The sequence below is a fragment of the Furipterus horrens genome, unplaced genomic scaffold, assembly GCF_987537825.1.
Source record: "Furipterus horrens unplaced genomic scaffold, mFurHor1.1.pri manual_scaffold_6, whole genome shotgun sequence".
Classification (NCBI taxonomy): domain Eukaryota; kingdom Metazoa; phylum Chordata; class Mammalia; order Chiroptera; family Furipteridae; genus Furipterus; species Furipterus horrens.
Window position 1 is genome coordinate 117,689,458 of NW_028327176.1, and position 23,510 is coordinate 117,712,967.

Genomic DNA, 23,510 nt, shown 5'->3' on the forward strand with positions numbered 1-23,510 from the left:
CCCCACACTATTGTCCATGTCCATGGGTCATTCATACATGTTCTTTGTCTAGTCCCTTCCCCTTCTTTCCACCATTATCCCCCTTCCCCTTCCCCTCTGGTCACTTTCAGCCTGTTCAATGTTTCCATGCCTGTGGTTCTATTCTGTTTGTTAGCTGATTTTGTTCATTAGATTCCTCTTGTAAGTAGGATCATATGGTATTTGTCTTTTTCTACCTGGCTTATTTCACTAAGCATAATATTCTTCAGTTCCATCCATGATGTTGCAAATGGTAGGAGTTCCTTCTTTCTCTCTGCTGCTTCTTTCTTTCTAACCAATGTACTGTGATTAAAGCATTTAACAACACAAGAGATAACATAATTGTATACAGTTGCCATGAAAATAAAATGAACTTTAAGTGCAACATGCAAAACACATAGGAGAAAGAGATCACAATTGCTAAAAGTCCTGTGTTCTTCAATCACTGACACGTACTTTAATTCAAAAGGAAGGAAATAGGGAAATTAGTCATATTTATTGAATACTTATTCTTCTCAGGCATTCTACAGGTATTTTTTTACTCCTGATCTCATTCCCCCTGTAAAAATATATAAATTCAATGCTATTATATCCATTTTAGAAATAAGGAAATTAAAGCAACATGTAGTCATTTACCTGCAGAAAGAAGACTGTAAGTGGTGAAGCTAGGCTGAAATTCAAGTCTATCTGTCTCAAACTGCTCTTATATCAGACCACACTGCTCCCTGAAAGCTTCTGGTGAGCCGTAGAATAAGGTACTAAACATATCACTATGAGAATAGTCAACGGGTTAGTAAGCTAGAGATTTTTTTTTGAACAAATGGTTCACCCTATTTCCTTTTCTACAGTCTCTGCAGGATTTTGATACTATTTTTAAAAGTAGGGGACTCGGAGACAATTTACAAATGCAAAGTGTGCCCATTTATAGACTTTATAATGAGTCACCTTTGTTACCCCACATCTGTCTATTTACGTTGTACCTGTATAAGTGACTGAAAATGAGTATTTCCATTTGTTTGGATTCATCCTTTAAAGTCTGCCTTCGCTCGAAGAGAAAGATGTGTTTTCTTAGCATGCATAGTGTAACATGCTTTGCACCCAGTGTCTGCTCAATAAATATTTGATGTTGGCTGAGTGGGTAGTGATGATGGTACCTTGAATTGCTTTTTTTCAAATCAAGACCACTGGGCTTTTTCCAATCATACAGAACACAAAGGTGTCCTGTGAAATGCTAGAGAAAACCCTGCAGTCATTGAAGGCCGCTTATTTTTAAATACCAAATATTTTCTTTACAGTACCTTAGGCTCTGTTTAGGCCCAGAGTAATTTAGTGGTTTAACTGTCTGCTACATATAATGTTCAATACTATGGTATATTGAAAAAGATAATTGTCTGTTTCTTTTTTTAAGCTTGGCTTTTGCTTTGACAGTTTTACATTAAATACCTTTGAATCTGCATTTACCTCGCTGAACGAGATCATTATCCTAAGAAAGTGTTCTATTCTAATGGTATTATTTCTTAAGTAACTATTAATACCATTTTTATAAATGGATATATTATTTATAAACTGACAGCTTTTGTTAAAATTCTTTCCCTTTTCTCCTTCCTGAGCTTATTCTAATCTCTGACTGTAACTTGTAAATGTCTGTTAGAATTGATGAAATGGCCCCATTTGGGCCCCAGTAAGTCAGCAACAGAGACTGTCATGCTTAAGAACTGAGTATCACAGATGTAAGGTAAAAATAAACAAACTCAAGTGTTGCACAGGAAAAATCCTCACAGGCTAATCCCTCTAAAGATTCCCTTTACACAAAGCTGAGACTTGAGAAGTGTTAAAGGAAAACAATTACCAGAATAATAACTTATACATGTGATTAAAACAGTTGATGTACTGAAAGTAGAGAGCTTTCTTTGAGGATTAGTTTGAAATATATGTGCCAGAGGATCCCCCTAAGTGTCCTCAAGCCTGCCTGGTCCCTCTCTGCCTCCACAGAAGGCAGAATTTGACCCAACATATTACCTCACCTTTTGTACCTTTGCAGACTTTCTTTCATGCAGAGGTTTCAAAGTGTTTTTACAAATGTAAATTAACATGCATCATCATCACTTCTCTCCACAGAGATGGTTCATTTAAGTAGCACAGTTATTTACCCACATGGCCTATTCAATGTCACCTGAGAAGTCCTTTGTGTAATCTGGAAATGAATGTTCAAAGTGTAAAAATACCTTGCAGCCTCACTGCAGGTCCAAATTCACCACATCCTTTGGCAAGTAGCACTGGAAAGACCAATTATCATCTTTAATCTTTACAGCAAGGCTCCTACCAATTGGCCTTTCCTCAGGCTTATCAACTGAGTAAATACCTGGAAACCCAGACTTCAGTCTTCCTCTTTCCTATCTTACTTGACCCAAAAACTGAGTGAAGACAGACATGAATTTTTTTAAAGATACTTTTTGAATCACTTTGATTAAATAAATAGTTGGTCATATTTTTTTTGTTCCCCCAAATTCTTCTATCTCGGCGGTGCAGATAGACTCTCAAGAAGCTACGCCATCGTCTCTCGAGACGGACGGCTGCCGACGACGGATTTATTTTGTTGCCACTCTCTGTGCTAGATACAGGAAACACTGTAGCTGTGCTCTTCCCTTCATGGGAAGGACAGACAGTAAACAAAAATCAGGTACATTGTGGTCAGTTCTATGAAAATGACAAACGTGATGGGCTGAGTGACGCAGGTAGGAATGGATGGATCACGGAAGCCCTCTCTAAGCAGGTGATAGTTGAACTAAGACCTGGAATGTGAGAACAGGTCAGATTTTTCACTTGTATTTTCTTTTCTTCTTCTTCTCCTTTTTTTTTTCATCTTACAGATTTTCATTTCTAATAAAGTAAGTATCAATCTTTAATATCCCACATAACAAAAGCTTTGGGGGGGGTCCTTTTTATTTATTTTCCAGAGTAAAGATGTCATGAAACTAAAAAGTAATTTTCTCTGTAGTTTATCCCCAGCCATGATTGGTCCATTTCTTGCTCTGACCTCATAAGGCTCCATTGTGATGGAATTACAAACCACTGCTATATAAACTCCTGGTTGGGCTAAGGTTTTTATCTGTTTTAGCCCAGGAGGTTGATTCGTGGTGACTATAATCAAACAGCAACTGGGGTCCTGCTGCCCACTGTCATGCTCTATGCAAAATTCCAGAGGCAAAGATTTGGTGATAAAGGAAAGGAATCTTTATTCAAAAGCTTCACAATTTTGGAATAACAGCTTTCCACATGCATTAGTCATTCAAGCCTATCTATTAAGGCTAAACTCTAATTCTTCAGTTATAGCTTTAATCAGTTAAACCTATCAATTAATGGTAAACTCTTTATGAGTTCTCCTATCATCCCCCCCCTATTTTTAATTATTTCTACAGGGTTAGTTTACAAACTAAAACAGCATAAGATACAAAAGCTACACAGTGTTGGCAGGCTTCTGCTTCATAGCTCATCCCCTCTAGAACACCCAAAGAATAAACCTGCCACCCTCTGCCAGCCCAGCCTGATCCTATGCTGCACCTGGAGTTCCATCCATTGAGAAACACAGAAAACTACAGCTTGATCATCCAGGCATTCTGGAGGAAGAAGAGCTTAAGAGCCTGAGAGCCCTCTTTTATTTCAAATCTCCTCATCATAAGTTCATGCCCTCTGGAGGCAGTCAGCTTCTCAGCCAATCCCATCCTAGATTGTTTACCATTGCCTTGGGCAATCTCCTCCCTTCCTTCTCTTTCTCAGTGATCTGATCTGATTTCTCTGTACCTCTTGGATTTGGACAAGTTCTCATGTTTCCTCATTCTTTTTGTTTTGTTTTCATTGTTTCTTTTTAAAATTTTTCTTACTTGTATTTTTTATTTTGTTTTTTAAATTTGTTTTTATTTTTTCAATTTTTTGTTTTTATTTGTTTTTATTTTATTTTTTTCTCAATTTTTTCTTTTTCTTTATTTTATTTTTTGTTTTTGTTTTTATTTTGAAGTCACCATGTTTAATGACTTTGCGGTCATCTCTGCTAATGAGGAGTGCCATATTGGCAATTATGTACTCTGAACAGCATTGGCAAGGGATCCTTTGCCAAGGTGATGTTGGCCCAGAACATTTTGATCAGCAAAGAGGTGGCTATGAAAATCATGAATAGGTAGGACTCCTCTGAAGTGTTTCAAGATATTTGTTATCTTAAGGGCTTAAATCACTCCAACATCACCCAATTGAGGTAATTGCCACCCAGGACCAATATTTTCTCTTCATGGAGAACATGAGTGGAGGACAGTTATGTGACTATCTCAAGAACTATGGCTGCAGGACCAAGGAAGAAGCCTGACCCATGTTTTGGCAACTAATATCTGTGGTACATGACTGCCACCAGAGAGGAATCACCCACAGTGACTTGAAGCCAGAGAATATTCTTCTAGATGGTGAGCTAAATATCAAACTAGCAGACTTTGGCTTCAGGGCAGAATTTTCAGGCCATAAACTCAATCCCTTCTGTGGCACTGTCTCCTATATGGTCCCAGAGATCTTGCAGTTCCAACCCTATGATGGCCTGAAAGTTGATGTTTGGAGCCTCAGGGTAATTCTCTACAGGATGGTGATGGGGAAGCTATTTGTGCAGGAGATCTTAGGGAACTGCAGCAGTGTATATTGAATGAGCAGGCCCAAAGTACCATACTTTATGTCTCTAGAACATCAAAAACTTACAAAAATTAGCCTTGGCTGGTATATCTCAGCGGATTAAGTACCAGCCTATGAATAGAAAGGTCACTAGTTTGATTCCCAGTCATGGCAGATGTCTAGGTGGTAAGCCAGGTCCCTCATTGGGGGCATGGAAGAAGCAACCAACTGATTTTCTCTTACACATTGATGTTTTTTCTCCGTCCCTTCCCCTCTCTCTGAAATTAATTAATTAATTAATTAATGACCATCTGGCAGGAGGTGGCTAGGAGGGTCTTCAGATTTTTCTTAAAATTCTTATGCTATGGGCCATCCACTAACAAGAAGCATGACAAAAGGACAAGAGTCAAGCCAATATAATGTTTAAAATAGTGGGAGGCCAAGACTGGGCCACAGTGAAAGATACTTGGGACATCAAATCACACTCCCTGCTTTTCTTTTTTTAAGATTTATTTATAGAGAAAGGCAAAGGGAGAGAGAAAGAGAGGGATGGAAACTTTGGCTGCTTCTCATGTGCATCCTGATCAGAACCGAACCCACAGCCCAGGCACATGCGCTGACCAGGAATCAAACTGACAGCCTTTCGCTGGGTGGGACGACATCCAACCAACTGAGCCACACCAGTCAGGGCACACTCCCTGTATTTTAAATGTAGTACTTGAAGGCGCTGAGCCACATGGTACAGATGAGCCAGAGGTGGAATGCAAACAGCTGCGAGTGAGAGCGGTGCAAGAAATACATGCTGCGTGTGCAGGTGAGGAGAGCACTTGGTTCAGCAGACAGTGGAGGTGTGGAAACTGACGCACTGTTCTCTGCACGAGATTCACATCAAGAGGGTATCTGACATCTCTGTGGCCTTCAGAAGCATCTCACCCAAAATATCTGCTAAGCTTGGAGGACTGCAGGGAGCGCCCTGAGGGTCAGGAAGAGAGGCCGCTCCTGCTGTGTATGTCCACTTCCAGACCCCACCTGAATGAAACTTCAGTCTGTACTGTTTTTCCTGGAGCCCTCCTCTCCTGCTTTACTTTGCTATCATGTTTGTGGGGGGTTCTTACTGAAGTATTTTATTCTCTCAAATCTTTGTAATAAACTCGATGCCATTAAGTACAGCCATTGTTCTACAACTATCACCACTGTCCATTCTCATAATTCACTTTTAACGCAAACGCTGCAGCTGCGATTTCCTTCTTTTCATTAATTTTGCTTTAGTAACATATTGAGCTTTACGCGCCACAAAACGTTATGTTGGATTCCATTCAGAAACTGAGATGGCTTACGTAAGTCAACGAAGAATTATCCTTCACGGGCTATCCATATCATATACTTGTGTTCATAGAATTTAAGAGGCAAAGATTCACTTCATTGCTCCCCTCCCACTCTCTTGAGCGTCAATAACTGACAAGTAACCATAGAATCACCCACATCTCTCCAAAAAACGCAGCAACATAGTCCCCGAAGGCAGCTGACCAGAGGCAGTCAGGATCTCCCGTAATTGCCTTTCCTACAGCACCAAGTGAGTAGCGCAGGAACCAGGCTCTTTATCCGGGACTACGGAGGTAGATGAATAAGAGAATAAGGAAAATGTGAGAAACGCTGCTGAAGTGTCAGCACTCCTTTGGTTCCCTATTTTTCAGCCTAAATTGCTTACCCCTACACTTCTCCCCTTACACTCGATGCTTCGCTTCTCTGCTGGGGCTCGCGCTTTCTATTGACGCAAACCTCCCATTCTCGCGGGAACTCGGGAGCTGGAGCCGCATAAGGGGGACAAAACTCTCTAAAATCTCGATTGGCTTTGGAGCTAGAGCAGCGGCAGAGGGGCTAAAAGGAGGAGGAGGGGCGGGGTGCAGGGCTTGGAAGGGGCGGGGCCTAGGCTCTGAGAGGGGAGGGAATGTGCAGGAGGAGGAGGTGAGCCAAGGCCGGGGGCGGGGCTGCGCGGCCGGGAACCTGTTGATCGCAGGTAACGCCAACCAGCCCGGGCTCCCTCAGGACTGGGACAACTGCGCATGCTCGCTGGGCCAGTAGCCGAGCGGCGGTGACGAACCGGGTGCTCTGCTGCGGAGGCTGCGGTGGCTGCGATGGCGATGTGAGGGGGCCCGAGGCGGGATGGTGCTTAACCGGGCAGGGCCGTCTTCTTGCAGTAGGACAAGGAGCTCCTCAGCCCGACAAGCGGTGGAGGAGGCCGAGCCAGGCGAGAGGTAAGCCCCTCACTGTCTTCTCCGTCTCCTCTGTTTCCCGACACCCACGACCCCTCCCTCTGTTCCTCTTTCCCACGGGCCAGGCAGGAAGCGGCCTCCTTCTCGTCGTCTTTCTCGTCCGCTCCCGCCCCTCACCCGGCTGCTCTTGGTCGGAGCCTTGTCCCCGGCCCGCTGAAGGTCGGTGCGGACTGCGGTGCAGAGGGCGTCCAGAGGGGCAAGGGGCCGCGCGCGCCGCTCGCCGGGCTATCCGTGCCGCCCCTGAACTGAGGCGCGTCCCTTGGCCGGCTTTTCGTGAACCTCACTTGTACTGTTTCCCAGACTTCGCCTGCCCTGCGCCCTCTGGTCCATCCTCGCTCCTCTCTCCTTCCTCACCCTCCTTTCGTACCCGCCTCCCACGTGCCTTTTCGCCTGGGTGGTCGGTCCTTCGGTTTGAGGGGAGGCAGTGTTATCCTTTTACGCCCCTCGATTTCTTCTCTTTCTCTGTGCATAGTCTGGCTCTTCCTACTCGACGTTCATTACCCTCACCGGCCAGGTTTGTCACTCCGTTGCCGCTGTAATTTCTCCCCGTGGCTGTATTTTATCCTCATATCCCTCTTTTAAGTACTTTATCTTCGCTGTCTTTTGTTAGTTTCTGATTGTGCATTTCGCTTTAGCGTCGCTTGAGTTGATTCTGTGCGCCACTGTACACCATTGGAGGCCCTCCCTCCCCTAATCCTTAGCTCTCTTTTGGTCCCCAGCTTCATTCCTTTCCATCTTTTTCCATCCTGATCCCATTTCTAGTCTTGATTATTTTTTACTCTTTAAACTTTCTATTCGGATAGGTCAAGCCTCTTAACTCCAATCCGTTTAACTTTTTATTAAATTTCGAATAGTTCTGGTCTCTTCTGCTTTCTACCTAAGCTATGTATCCACTCAAGATTTTTAGTTCAGCTTCCAGTTTAATAAAATCTCATCTTCTTTCTTCACTGACTGGAAATATCACCAATAGAGTGACAGTAGCAATAATGAAGCTTTAATGTTTAAGAGTTATACTTCCCTGACATGCCAGTAGAAACGAGTACAGACTTGATGAAAGTAAAAAGGATTAAGATTTGTTGAAGTCTGACCTACAAACATAATATTAAAATTTGAAAATTTTAGGAAATATAGTTGTTCAAGAACTAATCTTAATGAAATTTAACAACTAATTTCATTTAATAATAGGTATTAGTTTTTATAATTTGCTTTTGCAGTTGATTACATCATTTTCCTGGTGGTCTCTGTTCCCTTTAGTAAATGAGTACACTTTCTGCTAAGTTAAGAATAGAATTAGTGTGCTTGCTGAAGGAGAAATATGTGAGAACATGTATTAAATTTTTAAATTGGGCAAAACAACTTTCTAAACAGTTTTGGAATTCTTTTTTCTCATCTCCTTGTGATCAAGATTTGACTTATATAAAATTTGTCTGTATATAAATCATGACATAGTATCTTATTTTGAAGGCATCTGCCCAAGCAGTTACTTTCAGTTAAGTTTGCCTGTATTCTGTAGTTGAAGATCAACTAAATTTTGTATTTCCTTCTGGAATCTCAAAGCAGTCCACAAATAGTACATTCTTCCTTATGTTGTCTATATCAAGTAGGAATTAAATTTTTCAGCTTCTGTTGTACAAAGGGAAACACCAAGGCAAAAACTGTAGTTTCTTTTTCCAAGTGATAGTAGAGGTAAAGGTAGAGGGAGATACAATTTAGAATCTGATGTCATTAAACCACAGCTCTTTTGAAAAAACCAGCAGTTATTGTGTGTGGTACAAGGTGATGAACTCCTCAGTTTTTGAGGTTTTTTAAAAATGATTTTTCCAATGCAAATAGAGGTAACTGCCACTTCTGAAGGAATATTTCCTGACTTTCAAAGGCAAGTCTTTTTATTTTTAGATAGCTATTCACTAGAAAAGTAAATGCTTACAAATTCTTGTTGGCCTTTTTTCAGTGAGTTGATTCTGTGCTCTTAGAAATTAAAATAAGGATTCATGGTTGATAGCAGGTACAGGACTAGAAGTCAGAAGATCTAAACTCTTATGACTCATGACATTAGTTTGAGAAGCCACTTAACCTCCATGATTTGGTGTTTCTACCTTTAATATGTGGGTTAAAAAAGTGGCCACCCAGTAATCTTTCAGTAGCATTATAAGCCTTAATCACTTAAAAATGCTTAGGGCCACCACAGATAAAAATTGCTAAGTAATACTTACTATAGTTTTTATCTCTTAGACTGTATAATAAGAGTGTAATTGAATGCTTAAATCCCAAATCACTGGGATTTATATTTTTAAATTTCAGATTTCTGTGAAAATCCTAGTAAAATGCTGTGAACTGTGGACTTAATGTTCCTATACAGTGAAACAGATACAACAGCATTCAGTTTATACAACAACTATGCCCTTTATTTGCCAGGATTTGACACTGAAAATTTAAGAGTTATACAAATACCTTTGGTTAACTACAAAGTTTCTTGTGTCTTATATTTTAGCTTTGTTTACTATAGATATAGACCCTTGAGAATGGGGACTTTTTAGAGGAAGAAAAGGCAAGGATTTTCTTTGTTTTGATTCTAGGTGTTGAGGAAAAACTTAAGAGTGAGTTTTGTGATATGTATGTGTGTATTTGAAGAAATGGATGGAGATGGAAGTTTATAGATCTGGCATGAATAGTGTTTTCCTTGAGTTATTTGTCAGGAAGAAAGTTTAGAAATGAATAAGAATAAACAGAGTAGTGATTTAAAAAAAAATTGTTAATGGGCCCAGCGGTTTTTCAGAAAAGTTATGAAGCACAGTTGTTAGGTCTAGATTTTTCAGGAGGAATAGAGTGAAACAACTCCACAGTAGGTTTTACCATTTTATTTTTAAAGATTTCTGTTTTTTAACAGGTACATACTTGGTTACCAATGATGTGCTAAATTTAATAAAAATTAGTCTCTTTTTTCTTAATGGAAATATAAAAGTATCAGGCATATATATATAGCATTAAGAAATGCCTCCTACTTGAATAACTTCTTAGGTCGTTCTTGTTTTGATGAAACAATTTCTTATGAACTATCAACCAAGAGAGCATTCTGAGAAAATTATAGCATATTTCCTTATGTAGAATTAGCTTTCTTCAACCATCTATAATATAGAAAGTATTTCTAAATTGTTGTTATATAGATATCTGTTATTGATAGTGTTATGTTCTGTCAAGTTTTATGAAATGGTCTTTTGTTACAGTTCTTAATATATTCTAAACTGGAAATATTCCCTTAATGAAATCCCCTTGACATTCTTATAGGATGCAGCTGCTTCATTTATGATTGTTTTTAGAGCAGTGGTATCTCTGACACCTGCTCTTTGATGTCTCCAAGTTGCCAGTAAGTTATTGGCTTCAACTGGAAATACATACTGCTAATTGTAACTATCTAAGCAGCAAAGTGAGGGCTTATCGGTAATCACAATTTAATACCTTGGAATCCTTTGCCATTACTTTTGTCTTTTGGAATTGAAAAACCCATATTTTAAAACCACCTTCATTCTTACTCAGATCTACTTTAAGACTGAAAATTAGTTACTTTCCTCAGGCAGATAAGATTAGATGGTAGGCTGTCACCAGTCCTGTTCTGTAAATTAATAACTTTTATGTCAAAGTATGATAATTAGATAATGGAATGCTTGCCAAGGGCCCCAGTTTGGTAAAGGAATTCTAAAATAGTCTTTAGGCAGGAGGAGCTAGAGAAATGTCAATAAGAAATGAAATCAGGAAAACTATTTGAATTAGAGAGTTGAAACTGCTTGTTTGGGGGTGGTGTTGGGGGGGTGTTGTTTTCTAGTTTTCCCCAAGATCTTAATTGGAGGCCAGCTCGTCTCTCTTTAAAGTCCTACGGCCTAAAAATGAAAATATTTTGAAGCCATGCAGTTGAAACTTTTAATAGCCTGTTGAGTTGAGTTGCATTATTCTGAATAGACATTTCCTTGAATGAAATCATATTTAAAAATTGAGATAAAACATAACAATTTATTAAGCACCAAGTGCCATGCTTAGTGCTTTATATAATTGTGTGTGTGTGTGTGTGTGTGTGTGTATAAAATCTTTTTAAGCCTCACCTTTTGACCTAGCAATTATAAGTATTATTTCTTTTTGAGAATATTTAGGCTTAGAGAGTCTGAATTAGAATCTAGGTCTGTCTGATACCAAAGTTAATTGTAGACTAAAGAAAGCATAGGCAGTTAAGAAAACAGTGTTTCTTAGAATATTTTTCAGAGAAAGTATTGTAATTCTTTTTGTTCTCATTCTGCGCCTTTTTCTTTGTTGAGATAACTAATAAGATCTGGGTTGCAGGCCTGGTCCCTGGTTGGGGCATGTGGAAGAGGCAACCGATTGATGTTTCTCTCTCACATCAATATTTCTCTCCCTCTCTTTAAAAATAAATAAATAAATAAAATCTTTAAAAGAAAAAAAGATGAAATATTTTAAAGAATGCTAGGCAGATTCCTGAACTAGGTAGTAGATGATGACTATGTTTCTTTCTGAATTTCTCTTCATGTTAAAAGGAATAATTAGCCCGGACTGGTGTGACTCTGTTGGATGTCATCCTGCAAAGCGAAAGGTCGCTCGTTGGACTCCCTGTCAGAGCACAAGCCTAGATTTCGGTTCAGCCCTCCCTGGTCAGGGGGCGCATATGAAAGGCAATGGATTGATGTTTCTCTCCCACAGCCATGTTTCTCTCCCTCTTTTTCTTCTTCCCTTCCTCTCTCTCTAAAATTAAATAAGTAAAATCTTTTTCTTTTTAAGGAATCATTAGTTTTCAGTACTTGGGCTATACTGGATTTTTTAAGGTATATGAGTATAACAACATGATATATTCAAAAGCATCCTGTATTATGTTACTGGCAGGTTTGTTTTATGGCATAGATGTGTTCTTGAAAAATTTATATGAACTGCTTGTGATTAAATCCTGTTTTCCATATAATGTCAGAAGTAGCTTTCATTGAGTACCCCATAATGAGCAATAAAATTTCTTTCTGTTTCTTTACTACATTCTCTTGTACTAAGTCAACCATGGAAATGCTCTTAGAAGTGTCTAACTTTTTTCCTCTACATTATCTTTAAAAAATATTTTTCTGTGGATTTTCTATTATATTAACACAGTTATTCAAAATTAAGTGTTCTGTTTTGAGAATGTGTCTCTCTTAATCTAATGTCAGTTCTAAGATTAGTAATGTTTCTCTTTTATTAGACAACAACTGTTTAAACCCAAATTTTAAAGAAATTAGAAGAGAACAGTGCATTTAAAACTTAAGATATGGTGTTTGTGAATGTAGGATGTGAGGAATTTGAAGATTTCAAAACTAGGGAATAATGTTAATTAAATGGAAATTTGACTGTAGTAATTTATCAAATGCAACGCTTTTTACTTGTTGCATTCTGATTTGTTTTTGTTTTATTATGGGGATATTTATCTTATGGCTTGATGATTATTTAATCTATTTCCTATAACAATTTAGGTGTAGGCTTTAAAATATGCAAGTTTAAATATAAATTGTGGAGTTTTCCATATTTGAGGTTTGTGTCCTTTATCATTACTTCCGAACTGTGACCTTGGATAAACTATGTAAACATGTTGATTCTTAGTTTGCTCATCTGTAAAATGGAGTAATAATAGCTCTTTCAGATTTTTATGAGAATTAAATAAAATAAAATACTTAAAAGTTACTGGTATAAGAGTAGGTGCTCCAAAAAGTTCTGAGTGTCTGTGTTTGGTTTCTCTTTGATACTGTTATTTGATCTGTATTTGGTATCAAGAGGGAAAACACATAGCTTTTTAAAAGTTTGTCAGTCTGTTCTCATCGTCCTTCCTCTGAAGGTCTCCCTCTTCTCTTCTCCTCCCAAAGAGAATAATGTAGTATTCTATTCTCTTCCCAGATATTTCTATAATTTCTGCAGTATAGCATATGACTAGTCTCAGGAGTTCATTTGGATGACTAAGGAGTGGGAGCAAAAGTTTGTAGAACCAGTGATTTTCTTATTTCACATGTCGCCTCTACTACTAGACCAGTGATTTTCTTACTTTACATGTCCCCTCTACTGCAATAACTCTGATAAACTCATCTTCACTGTGAATCACTTTTAAAAATAAAATGTCACTGGTGAAAGTGTGTTGTGCGTGTGAGTAATTGTGAAGGCAAAAAGAAGGTTAAAGCCATCTGTGTGGTGGTGATCTTCAGAGTCAGACAAGCAACAGGTGGATTGGCCATTTTAGAGCAGGCCGATGACTTAGCATATTTAACCTCTGCAAGAGGGAGTTTACAAAACCAGGCAGAGTGTCAGGGCCTCTGACAATCAAAAAGGAAACTGAGTCGAGAAGTACAACCATAGCTCAGGTATTTAGACTGAACTAACCAATGCAGATTTAACCAACATAGATGGCCAGAGTTACACTAGATAGCAAGACTAATCCACCTGTCACTGGTTAATTGCTCTCAGTTTAAAACTGTAACTTACTCTTTTTGATGTGATTATTAAGGTTCAAAAGAGCAGTTATGGAAGGTGGTAATATCTACATCTTTATGATGGAGAGAAGAAAAAAAAATCTGTGAAAAACAATGAACATGGTCTTTATTCTAACATTTTTAGAATCTAAAATAATTATACCAAGAGCAAAGGTTTTTTTTTTTTAATTTAAGCAATAAATATTTGAAAAGTGGAAAGAAACTACCCGTAGCATATCCAATCAACCTTTTTGTCAAAATATTTTAAGTAGCTCATAACATATGTACACACACACACACACATTTCATTCAGAAATTATTTACTGTATCCAGGGAGTTATTTAAAAATTATGAGTTCTACATCTTAAAATTTAATGGGTTTATAATGTTTTGGGTATTCATGAAGATTGTTTCTGAACCACAGAACTAAGAAAGTAGTCTTCTGTTTATTATTATGCTTTAAAGTGGATTCTTAATGAAGATATAATAGTTAATATTGAGATCAGTGAAACTGAATGAAAACAAAATCTCTAAAACTTATTCCTAAGCCTTACAGAGGATATAGATCTTTTAGATATATTGAGAATTTTAAGTAACTTAGCATAGGTTTCCTTAAAGTGTACTTTTTAATGTTTACTATTCTGTTCGAGATGTTATTTTTTCTTTCGCATAGGAGGGACAATATATTTTTAACAAGAAGCAGTAACTGGAAGTCCAAGATTTGTTATTTAATAATGTTAAAAGGAAGTTTTGATCAGCAGAGGTAAGAATGTGGCATTTCTTTTGCATTTAATTCATAATAGATTTGATTATTTGTCAAATTTCTATGAAGAACTATTTCAAGAATTGTGAAGAGTCTTAAGATTTTATCCCACTTGCAAGCTAACAAGTTAGTTAGCCTGCCACAAGTGCCATGGATATGGTCAGAAGCTATGAGACTCCTGGATCAAGGAGAAGGATAGTTGATACTCATAGCAACAGCAGTAGCTTGAATACCAGGCTACACCTGCATATGAGAACGTTGTGTTATATAAGAGGAACCCTGAGTTAATGGTACCTGAATCATTTATATTGGACAATAATAAGACTGTATGATTTATACCTCAGGGGGAGACATTATCTCTATTACTTGGGATAATAAACATATCTGCCCTTGTTTCAATATGAGATACTATCTCTGATTTCCTAAGGCTTTGCTAAACACATCCTTGAAAAATAATCTGAGACAAAGGCAGTCAGTGTCTCTGCTTGCAAGAAGTACAGAAACGCAAGACTCTGGAGAATTGTCTTTCGATACTTTCTACTCTGAATTGCTTTTTAAAGCATGTATTATTGATAAAGATGATTATTGCAGTTCTTTTTTTTTAAATAATGAAAAGATGGAAACCACTGAAATACCCAACAATATGAGATTGTTTAAATTATAACATTCACAGTATAATAGTTAACAATAAAAAAATATTATAAAACTACATTTATTGATACAGATGTTCATCAAAAAAATTAAGTGAAATAAACGGGTTATAACATGTACATGTGGTTTGATCCCATTTTATAGACGTTATATGGATGCACAAACATATGAAGGATATATATACCAAAGTATATATTTCAGTGGATAGAACTGTGAAATTTTTTTTTTTTTTTTTTTTTTTGCTTGTCTGTATTATTTTACCCCTTTTGAAGATGAATACTTTAGGCTTTTGTAATGAGGGGAAATATTGTTTTTAAATTTAAGAACTTCACTTAATGGAGGAAAACCTTCATGAATATAAATGGGAGTTAAAGAATGTTAATTCATTTTTTGACTCTGGAATTGCTTCTATGCTCAATGTAGAACTAGAAGAGAATAATTAGGTAGCTTAATTTTTTCTTAAGTTACTATTTTACTTATGATAAAGTCAACAGTTTCTTTAGCAATTTAATATAGTATTTATCACATTTCATGAAGAGAAACAAACCTTAGAAAAAGCATTCTAACAAGGCACATCTTAAATTATAGAGTTGTGCTATTTAGTAAATATATTAGTAAGTATGTTGAGTAAATGTAGATTCTGGTGCTGTTTTGTTGGGTTAGTCTAAGTTAGCTACACTGACCTAATTTGCTTCATTTTTCTTTTCTGCCTATATATAATACTCAAATATGTCTAAATATTAGTGTTTTTGTAGTTGAAATTTTTGTTGTTGAGGTTCTCATAATTTTTTCCCCTTTCTTTAACCAAGGTGCTGTTACTAGATTTGTCTTCTGGGTATAAATTAAAAATGACTGAAGTTCAAGCAATGGTAGAATTCTCTGTGGAGCTAAACAAGTTCTACAATGTGGATTTATTTCAGAGAGGGTATGTATTTTAATGTGAAAACTATATTTTACATACAATAATATGTACAGTTTTCATTTATATTTAATCACATATTTTTGTTCCAACATATATAAGGAAAACATTGAGGTATATTCAAATAATTACTTTCTCAGAGGAATTTGTTTTTAAGAATGTGTTTGAGATTATCCACATGGATATAATTATAATGGTGGATAGATTTAACATGTGTTTATAAATTTATACTGATCATTAAAATAACTTTAATGAAAATGTGTAAGATCTTGCTTCTCCTTTCTAAAAGCTTCTAGTGTATGGGGAAAATAAAATATATACACAAAACTCCTAAGAAGAAACACAAATGATGAATATTCAGTAAGTGTATGTAGGAAGTGTTCTAGGAATCAAACAGAAAAATACCTTTCTAGGTTATGTTAGGAAAGGAATGTGAAAAATGAGATCGAAGTATGGATAATACTTGGTTAGGCAAAGGATAAAGTGAATGACCCTTTTAAAAGTAGGAGAGAGCAGTATGAATGAAGTCTTGGAATTAGGAATGAACATGTTATTTTAAAGAATATTTAGGAGATTGGATATTCTCTAGAATTGCAGAAGGAAAGATGGTAAAGAAAGGAGAGTTTATGTTTGTGAAAAGTTTTTAATGTCCGGAAAAGAGCTGACACTAGGAATTAGGGTAGCCATTCATGGTTTCCCAGTAAGGATGAAATTATCACTGTTATTGTAATAATCACTTACTAACTTGATGAATATTGTGATATATTAGACTGATGGTTGTGTATAAGAAATAGAAGCATAGGGAACAGTTTAGAGGTGCTTGCAGTAACTCAGGATTTTATACCTGAAGGTTTGTACTAAGAATGGAGTAGTGCAGCTGTGATTAACAGGAGTAGAATGAGAGAAATCTTCCATTGTTTTGTTTGTTTGTTTACTTGTTTTTGCTTGACTTGGCTTTGCCATCTTGAAAATATAAAAACAACTGTGCTCAGCTCTGCATGGCATCTCATGCCTCAGCAGGACAGCCTAGGCTTGCTCTCATGGCAGCGGCAGGAGTCCAAGAAAGAGAGCAGAGGATGCCAAGGCCCTTTGAATTGGCCTACTTGTTACTTCCACTGCATTCTGTTTGGCAAGCAAGTTATAAGGCCAGACCATGTCTAGGCTAGTGTCTCTTTGGCCAATAAAACTTCAAACTTTTTGGAGTTTCTATATATTTTTAACATAATCCATTCCATGAAATCTACACCCACAATTGTTTTTTGAGGCATGACTACTCTCTAGATGCAATCTTTGCTGTTCTTGGATCAGAATTCTGTGGGATCATGCCCTTAAGCTTCCCAAAAACCCTTTTGTCAAACAGAATGTGTACTTAAAACACTGCCTTAATTCCTTTACAGATCTTAAGAAAGGGATATATAGCCACATACATAATTTGATCTTTGTCCACGGATGCATTTTGAAAATCTTTAGGAAAAGGAGATTAAAAAAGTTTTATATTCCAACCCAGTAAGTCCTAGTCTCTATATTCCCTCTAGATTCCGCTTGTAAAATGACTAGTTATTTCTTTAGTTTATCTCTTTCTTGAAAAATCTTATTATACTTTGCAAAGAGCAACCAGTTGACATTTTTAGCATTTTGCCTGGAAATTAGCCTCCTCATATACAAGTTTCCTAGGTACATCGTCTAAATACTTCTAAGTTATTGCTGACAGCATATATATATATATATATATATATATATATATATATATATTTCATCACTGCATAACATGGGTTATCAATTTTTAAGTATTCTTTAGTTTCTTCTTTATTTTTCTTGGTTCTGTAACTATAACTGTTACTTTGGTCTCCAAGCCAGTGCCACATATTAAGTTTTTGTTAGGTACCAATTTCTGCTTAGTTATATATTGCCACAATAATGCAGCTAACAATAAATACAAAGTCTCAGTGGCATCACTACAATAAACATTTGCTCACAAGTTTGTAGATCAGCTGACTGGTTCTGCTGCAGTGGGCTGGCTTGACTAATCTTTACTGGGCTCACTCATGAATTCACAGTGAACTGATAGGTTTTCTAGGTGCTAACAGATGCAAAATGGCCTTACTTGGTGGACTCAGCTATGTTTGATGACCTCTCATATTTCAGCTTATTCTCGTTGAGGAGGCAGGTTTCCAAAGAGAAAGAAACTATATAAGAAGACCTTTTAAGACCTAGGCTTTGACCTAGCACACTGTCATCTCTGCCACATTGTATTGCCCCAAATAAGTAATAAAGCCAGCTCAGACTTTATGGGTGGGGAGCTATACTGCACTTTGTTGCAAAAAATATGGATACAGGGATGGACAAAAATATTGGAAACATTTTAAAAATCAGCATATCACTTTAATGGGTTTTTTAAAATTAATTTCTGTGAGGCATTTTGGGGAAAATAGTAGGATTTAATGGTTGATTTCATGTGGAAGATGATGCTGTGACAGAAAAAAACATTTAATAATATATATGAAGAGGTATGGATTTGTAAAAGCTCAGCAAAGGAGAAAAGTGCTGATAAATCAAATATGGCAAAATCTTTTTAATTGATGAAAATGGGCAATGGGCATATCAGTTCATTGCTCTACTTTTTGCAAATTTGGAATTTGTAATAATGTGAGATTTAAAAGATAATGCTGAAGTTTTAAATCACATTGACTTGGACAATATTAGAAATACTAAGATAAGTGATAAAGTTGAAGAGGGTGACTGGTGTGGGACTCAAGATTAGTTCATTTTGATATATTCAGTTCAAAGTGAGATATCTTTTAAAGAATAAAAACATAATTGAGTAAATTTAAAGATAAAGTTGGCTTTATTGAGCAGTTTATGAATCAGGCAGCATCGCATCTAGCAAGTAGAGAGGAGCCCCAGAAGCTGTACAATATGGAAGACATTTTTAGGCAGAAACTGGGTGGGACAAGAAAGTTGTTAGAAAAGAAAAGAAAGAATTGTTTCAAGCAAAGTTACCTTCCTTTAGGGGAAAAGAGATCTTACATGAAGATTGCCTTAGGTTTTTTTGGTAGCTGGTGAGGGCCTGCTTGACAGATTACCTCATTGTAAAGGACCAGAAAATTCCAGAATGACCAATTAAGATAACATTCTGGGAGAAGGTTGAAAGTGTAGTTAGGTAAGGTATTAAGTAACTTGATTTTGGACCTGTGGTTTTCTCTTTAACATATCCTAATGGAGATATTTTATAAAATATAGGAGATTTGGAACTGGAAGTAAGGATTAAGTGAATTATTGTTCCCTTTTATTGTCAACCATCATAAATACAGCATGTATATTTGCTGGTTTTATTATTTGCCATTATTCTACAATTTGGTTTTTCCTATCCATTGAGAACTTTTGAGGAATATTATGTTACTGAACTTTTCAAAAATCTAGTGATTAGAAGCTTACTGTTATTAGATATATGGCTTGACTTGTTTATTCGTAAGAATATTTTTAAGGATATAATTTACTCTTAATTTTTAAAAAAATTTTAATTGAACGTGTAAGGGTGACATTGCTTAAAATTATACAGGTTTCAGGTACACCATTCTATAATACATCATCTGTACATTATATTGTGTATTTACTAGTCCGAGTCAAGTCTCCTTCCCATCACATTTATTCCCCTTTTATGTTCTCCTACCTCCCCTCACCCTTCTTCGCTCTGGCAGTCACCATTCTGTTTGTGTCCATGAGTTTTTCTTTAGAATGTAATTTACTATTTTTTCTATCCTGACTTCCTTATTACTTATGCCAGTTATGCCAGTTAACTTAGTGCTTGTATTTGGCTATTATGTTAAATAACTGTCATCTCTGATAAACTTACATACATTACCTAAATTTATATTTATATTAGGAAATAAAAATATCTTTACTAATTTATTTTCTGATATATCAAATGATTACCTAGGATAGCAAGATGAGAAACTTAAACTTTCAAGTAATACCTATGCAGTATTTTATTGTGGTATTTAAAAAAGAACATTAGTAAATATCTTACTGAATAACATTGGGATTATAGCCCAATAAGGATTAAATGGAAATGGAATGTGAGGAAACGTTTCTTGTGCATGTTTTGTGATGATTCTTAAACTGCTCTTCCAAATGTTTTTATTGTGTAATTTGCCACTATTGTTGTACATGATAGAGAACTGATGAAATGGTGCCTAAACTTTATGCAGGTAGAGAAAAGAGAGAACATGTTACATCTGAGTAGGTTTGTTTTTTGAGTGGGTAGGTTTTTTATGGTATGAAATCAATTAAAAAAACCATTTATAATTCTTTATTTTTTTAAAATTATGCTTAAGAATAATTTTATCTTTATTATATTTTAAAAGAAAAAATAAATCAAGTTAAACGGTGAAACTCTTAGATGCCTTATTATTACTCTGGGTGCTATGTATGACATTCTCTCATTTAAAGTAAGAAAGACCATATATATTCTGTTTTTCCCATTTATCTTTATTTATTTATTTTCCCACTTATCTTCAAACATACTGGTTTCCCTTTGGATTTCATCCATGCTAATATTTGATCTGTGGATCTCATATATTGTTTTCCACCAGTAGTAAATATTATGGGAGACTGATATTAGCAGACCAACTTTATTATTTTAATATGTATAGATACATGAAATTGGGGCATTGCATATTTTGAATATGGCTTCTTTGTCTCTTCTGTTTTAGTTTTTACCAGATTCGTGCATCTATGAAAATTCCATCAAGAGTACCCCACAGAGTAGAAGCTAGTTTGTTTCAAGGAACAGGTAAGCCAAGGAATATTTTCTATAACTTTTCATAATTATTTTTATTTTTTAAATTACAAATATAAGATACCAAAGAGCATCATTATAATATTTCTTTTAAGAAATATATTAGAGGCCTCAAAAAACAGGCTTTCTTATAGGTTCCTTGTCTCCCTCTTTGCTTTCTTATTACGAGCAAATAAAAAAAAAGTATATGAAATTTCCAGAAAAGCAAACATACAGTGAATGTGGATGCATAATTTGACATTATCAGAGGTGTTTTATGATCAAGTTTAATAGTATACATTTGAGAATATTTTTTTAACCACTTGTGTGTGTGTGTGTGTGTGTGTGTGTGTGTGTGTAGTTAACTAATTAGAAAGCAAAGAGCCAGAATGCATATTCTGGGAATTTGAAGTGATTAGCATTATCTTTTTAGCATACTATGGATATGAAAATGCTGGTTAATGTTAAATTTTAATGAATTGTATATAATGGAGAGTTTACCTTCCAGAATACTATGAAATTGCTCAGGGAGGCCTATTTATTGCTCATGACCAAAATAAACATTTTTTGTTGTTGTTGTTGTTGTTTTTAATTAAAATAAAAACATTTCTTCTTGGCCTGGCGTACATGTTAAAATACATATTTATTATCAATAGGTCTTTTCTATGTTTATATTGTAGGAAACACAGAGGTTAAAACAACTAATATTGCAAGGCATATCTGATACTCCCTTTTTGAACTTACTTAATCTAGTAAACTAAATGTCTTGCTCTATCCTAAAGCTGCCAGTTGAAAAAAGTAGAAAGACTTTTTTTCTGGATACCCTTCATATTTTTTTCAGCTTTATTGAGGAATATTTAACAAATATAATTTTACATATATATAATATATTTCAAGTGTACCATATGATTTGATAAACATGCATTGTAAAATATTTACCACAATCAAGATAATTAGCACATCTGTAATCTTGCATAAATTTTTGTGCATGTGTAGTGAAAATGCTTAATATTCACCTTTAGGAAATTTCAGATATACAACACTATATTATTACTATAGTTACCATACTGTACATGAGGTCATCACAGACTTATAACTGAAAGTTCATACGCTTTGATCTACATCTCCTCATTTCTCCCCGAGCCCCTGGCAGCCACCATTCTACTGTCTGTTTCAATAAAATGGACTTTTTTGTTGTGTTTTGTTTCCACATGTAGGTCATACCATACAGTATTTGTCTTTCTCTGTCTAACTTATGGCAGAATGCCCTCCAGGTTCATCCATATTGTCCCAAATGTCAGAATTTCCATCTTTTTTTATGGCTGAATAATATTCCATCTTGTATATATACCACATTTTTGAAACCGGAAAAGTCAGCATTCATGCTGCCTGTCACCACCAGAACCAATACATAGAGACAGGAATTAAATCTTTATGGGCACTTTATTCAGAGAGCTGGCAATCTGAGAAGATGGCTGGTTATGTACCCTAAAAGACTGTCTTACATTTCATTTCAAGCCAGACTTCTTTATCAGGAGGAAAAAGTGTAGGTAATGGGTTTGGAATTCAGGAAAAAAAGTGTAGGTAAGTTATTTGGAACTCAGAAAAAAGGTTAATCAGATAAAAGCTGCAGTCAACAATTTCCCTAGCATCCTTTCATCTGCTGACCAGTGATTCTTTATGTGTCCTGGGTGATTCTTTATCTATGTCCTGGGCTCCAGAATGTCTCTCCCTGGAGCACAATGGCTCACATACCATCTTGATTGCTTGCAATCCCCCCTGGGGCAGAGGTTGAGTTGCCATTGGTCCCCTGGAGTTGGGAATCATATCTTCAGTTCCTGAAACAATCAATTTTTTACATGCATTCATTACTAAGCTTATTAACTATTATCTAAAACTACATATTTCCAACTCTCAAGTTCCCCCATCATTTTTATTCATCCACTTAGGTTATTTTCATATCTTGGCTATTGTGAATAATGCTGCAATGAACATTGGAGTGCAGACTTCTCATTAGGATACTGATTTTTTTTCCCCGAATATATACCCAGGAGTGGGATTGCTGAATCATAGCACAGTTATATTTTTAATTTTTTGAGGACCCTCCATGCTGTTCCCACTGTAGCTGTACCAATCTGCATTCCCACCAACAGTGCACAAGGCTTCCCTTTCTCCAAATCCTCACCAGTACTTGCTATTGCTTGACTTGTTGATAACAGCCATTCTTACAGGTGTGAGGTGATATCTGTTTGTGGTTTTGATTTATATTTCCTGATGAGTAGTGATGCTGAGTATCTTTTTCATGTACCTGTCGGCCATTTGCATGTCTTCTGTGCAATCATGTCTATTATTTAGTTTCTCTGCCCATTTTTAAATCTGATTGTTTTTTGCTTTTTTGTTTTTGGTGGTGGTTTTGTTCTTTGTTTCTGGCTATGGAGTTGTAGGAGGTTTTTTTGTGTATTTTGGATATTGACCTCTTATCAGATACATGATTCGCAAATATTTTCTCCAGCAAGATAGGTTGCCTTTTAATTTTGTTGATGTTATCCTTTGCTGTGTGAATCTTTTAGTTTGGTGTAGTCCTATTTATTTAGTTTTGCCTTTGCTTTTGGTGTCCAATCCAAATGATCATTGCCACGATCAGTGTCAAGGAGCTTTTCACTCTGTGTTTTTTCTAAGAGTTTTATGGTTTCAGGTCTTAAATTTGAGTCTTTAATCCATTTTGAGTTAGTGAGTGGTATAAGATAGGGGTCTAGTTTTAGTCTTTTGTATGAGGATATCCATTTTCCCCAGCACCCATTATGTGTTTTTGGCACTTTGTCAAAGATTAGTCGTCCATATATATGTGGGTTTATTTCTGGGCTTTTATTTTGTTTTATTGGTCTATGTGTCTGTGTTTATGCCAGTACCATACTATTTTGATTACTATAGTCTTGTAATAGAGTTAGAAATAAGGAAGTGTAATGCCTCCAGCTTTGTTCAT

General features: G+C 36.2%; 1 protein-coding gene across 3 annotated transcripts in view; it reads left to right on the top strand.

Annotated features, from left to right (window-relative positions):
- The first annotated feature begins 6,668 nt into the window (after positions 1 to 6,668).
- The window catches only part of FAM135A (family with sequence similarity 135 member A), a 94,122-nt gene continuing 77,280 nt past the window's right edge, over positions 6,669 to 23,510 (top strand). For 2 of the 3 annotated variants that reach the window (XM_090282643.1, XM_090282644.1), the window contains exons 1-3: positions 14,117 to 14,180; positions 15,641 to 15,756; positions 20,463 to 20,542. In XM_090282643.1, coding sequence (XP_090138769.1) covers positions 15,680 to 15,756; positions 20,463 to 20,542 — 157 coding nt within the window. In that variant the 5' untranslated portion in view covers positions 14,117 to 14,180; positions 15,641 to 15,679. Of the gene's footprint in view, positions 6,921 to 14,116; positions 14,181 to 15,640; positions 15,757 to 20,462; positions 20,543 to 23,510 lie in introns of those variants that run through there. The other variant, XM_090282646.1, reaches the window with a different exon arrangement.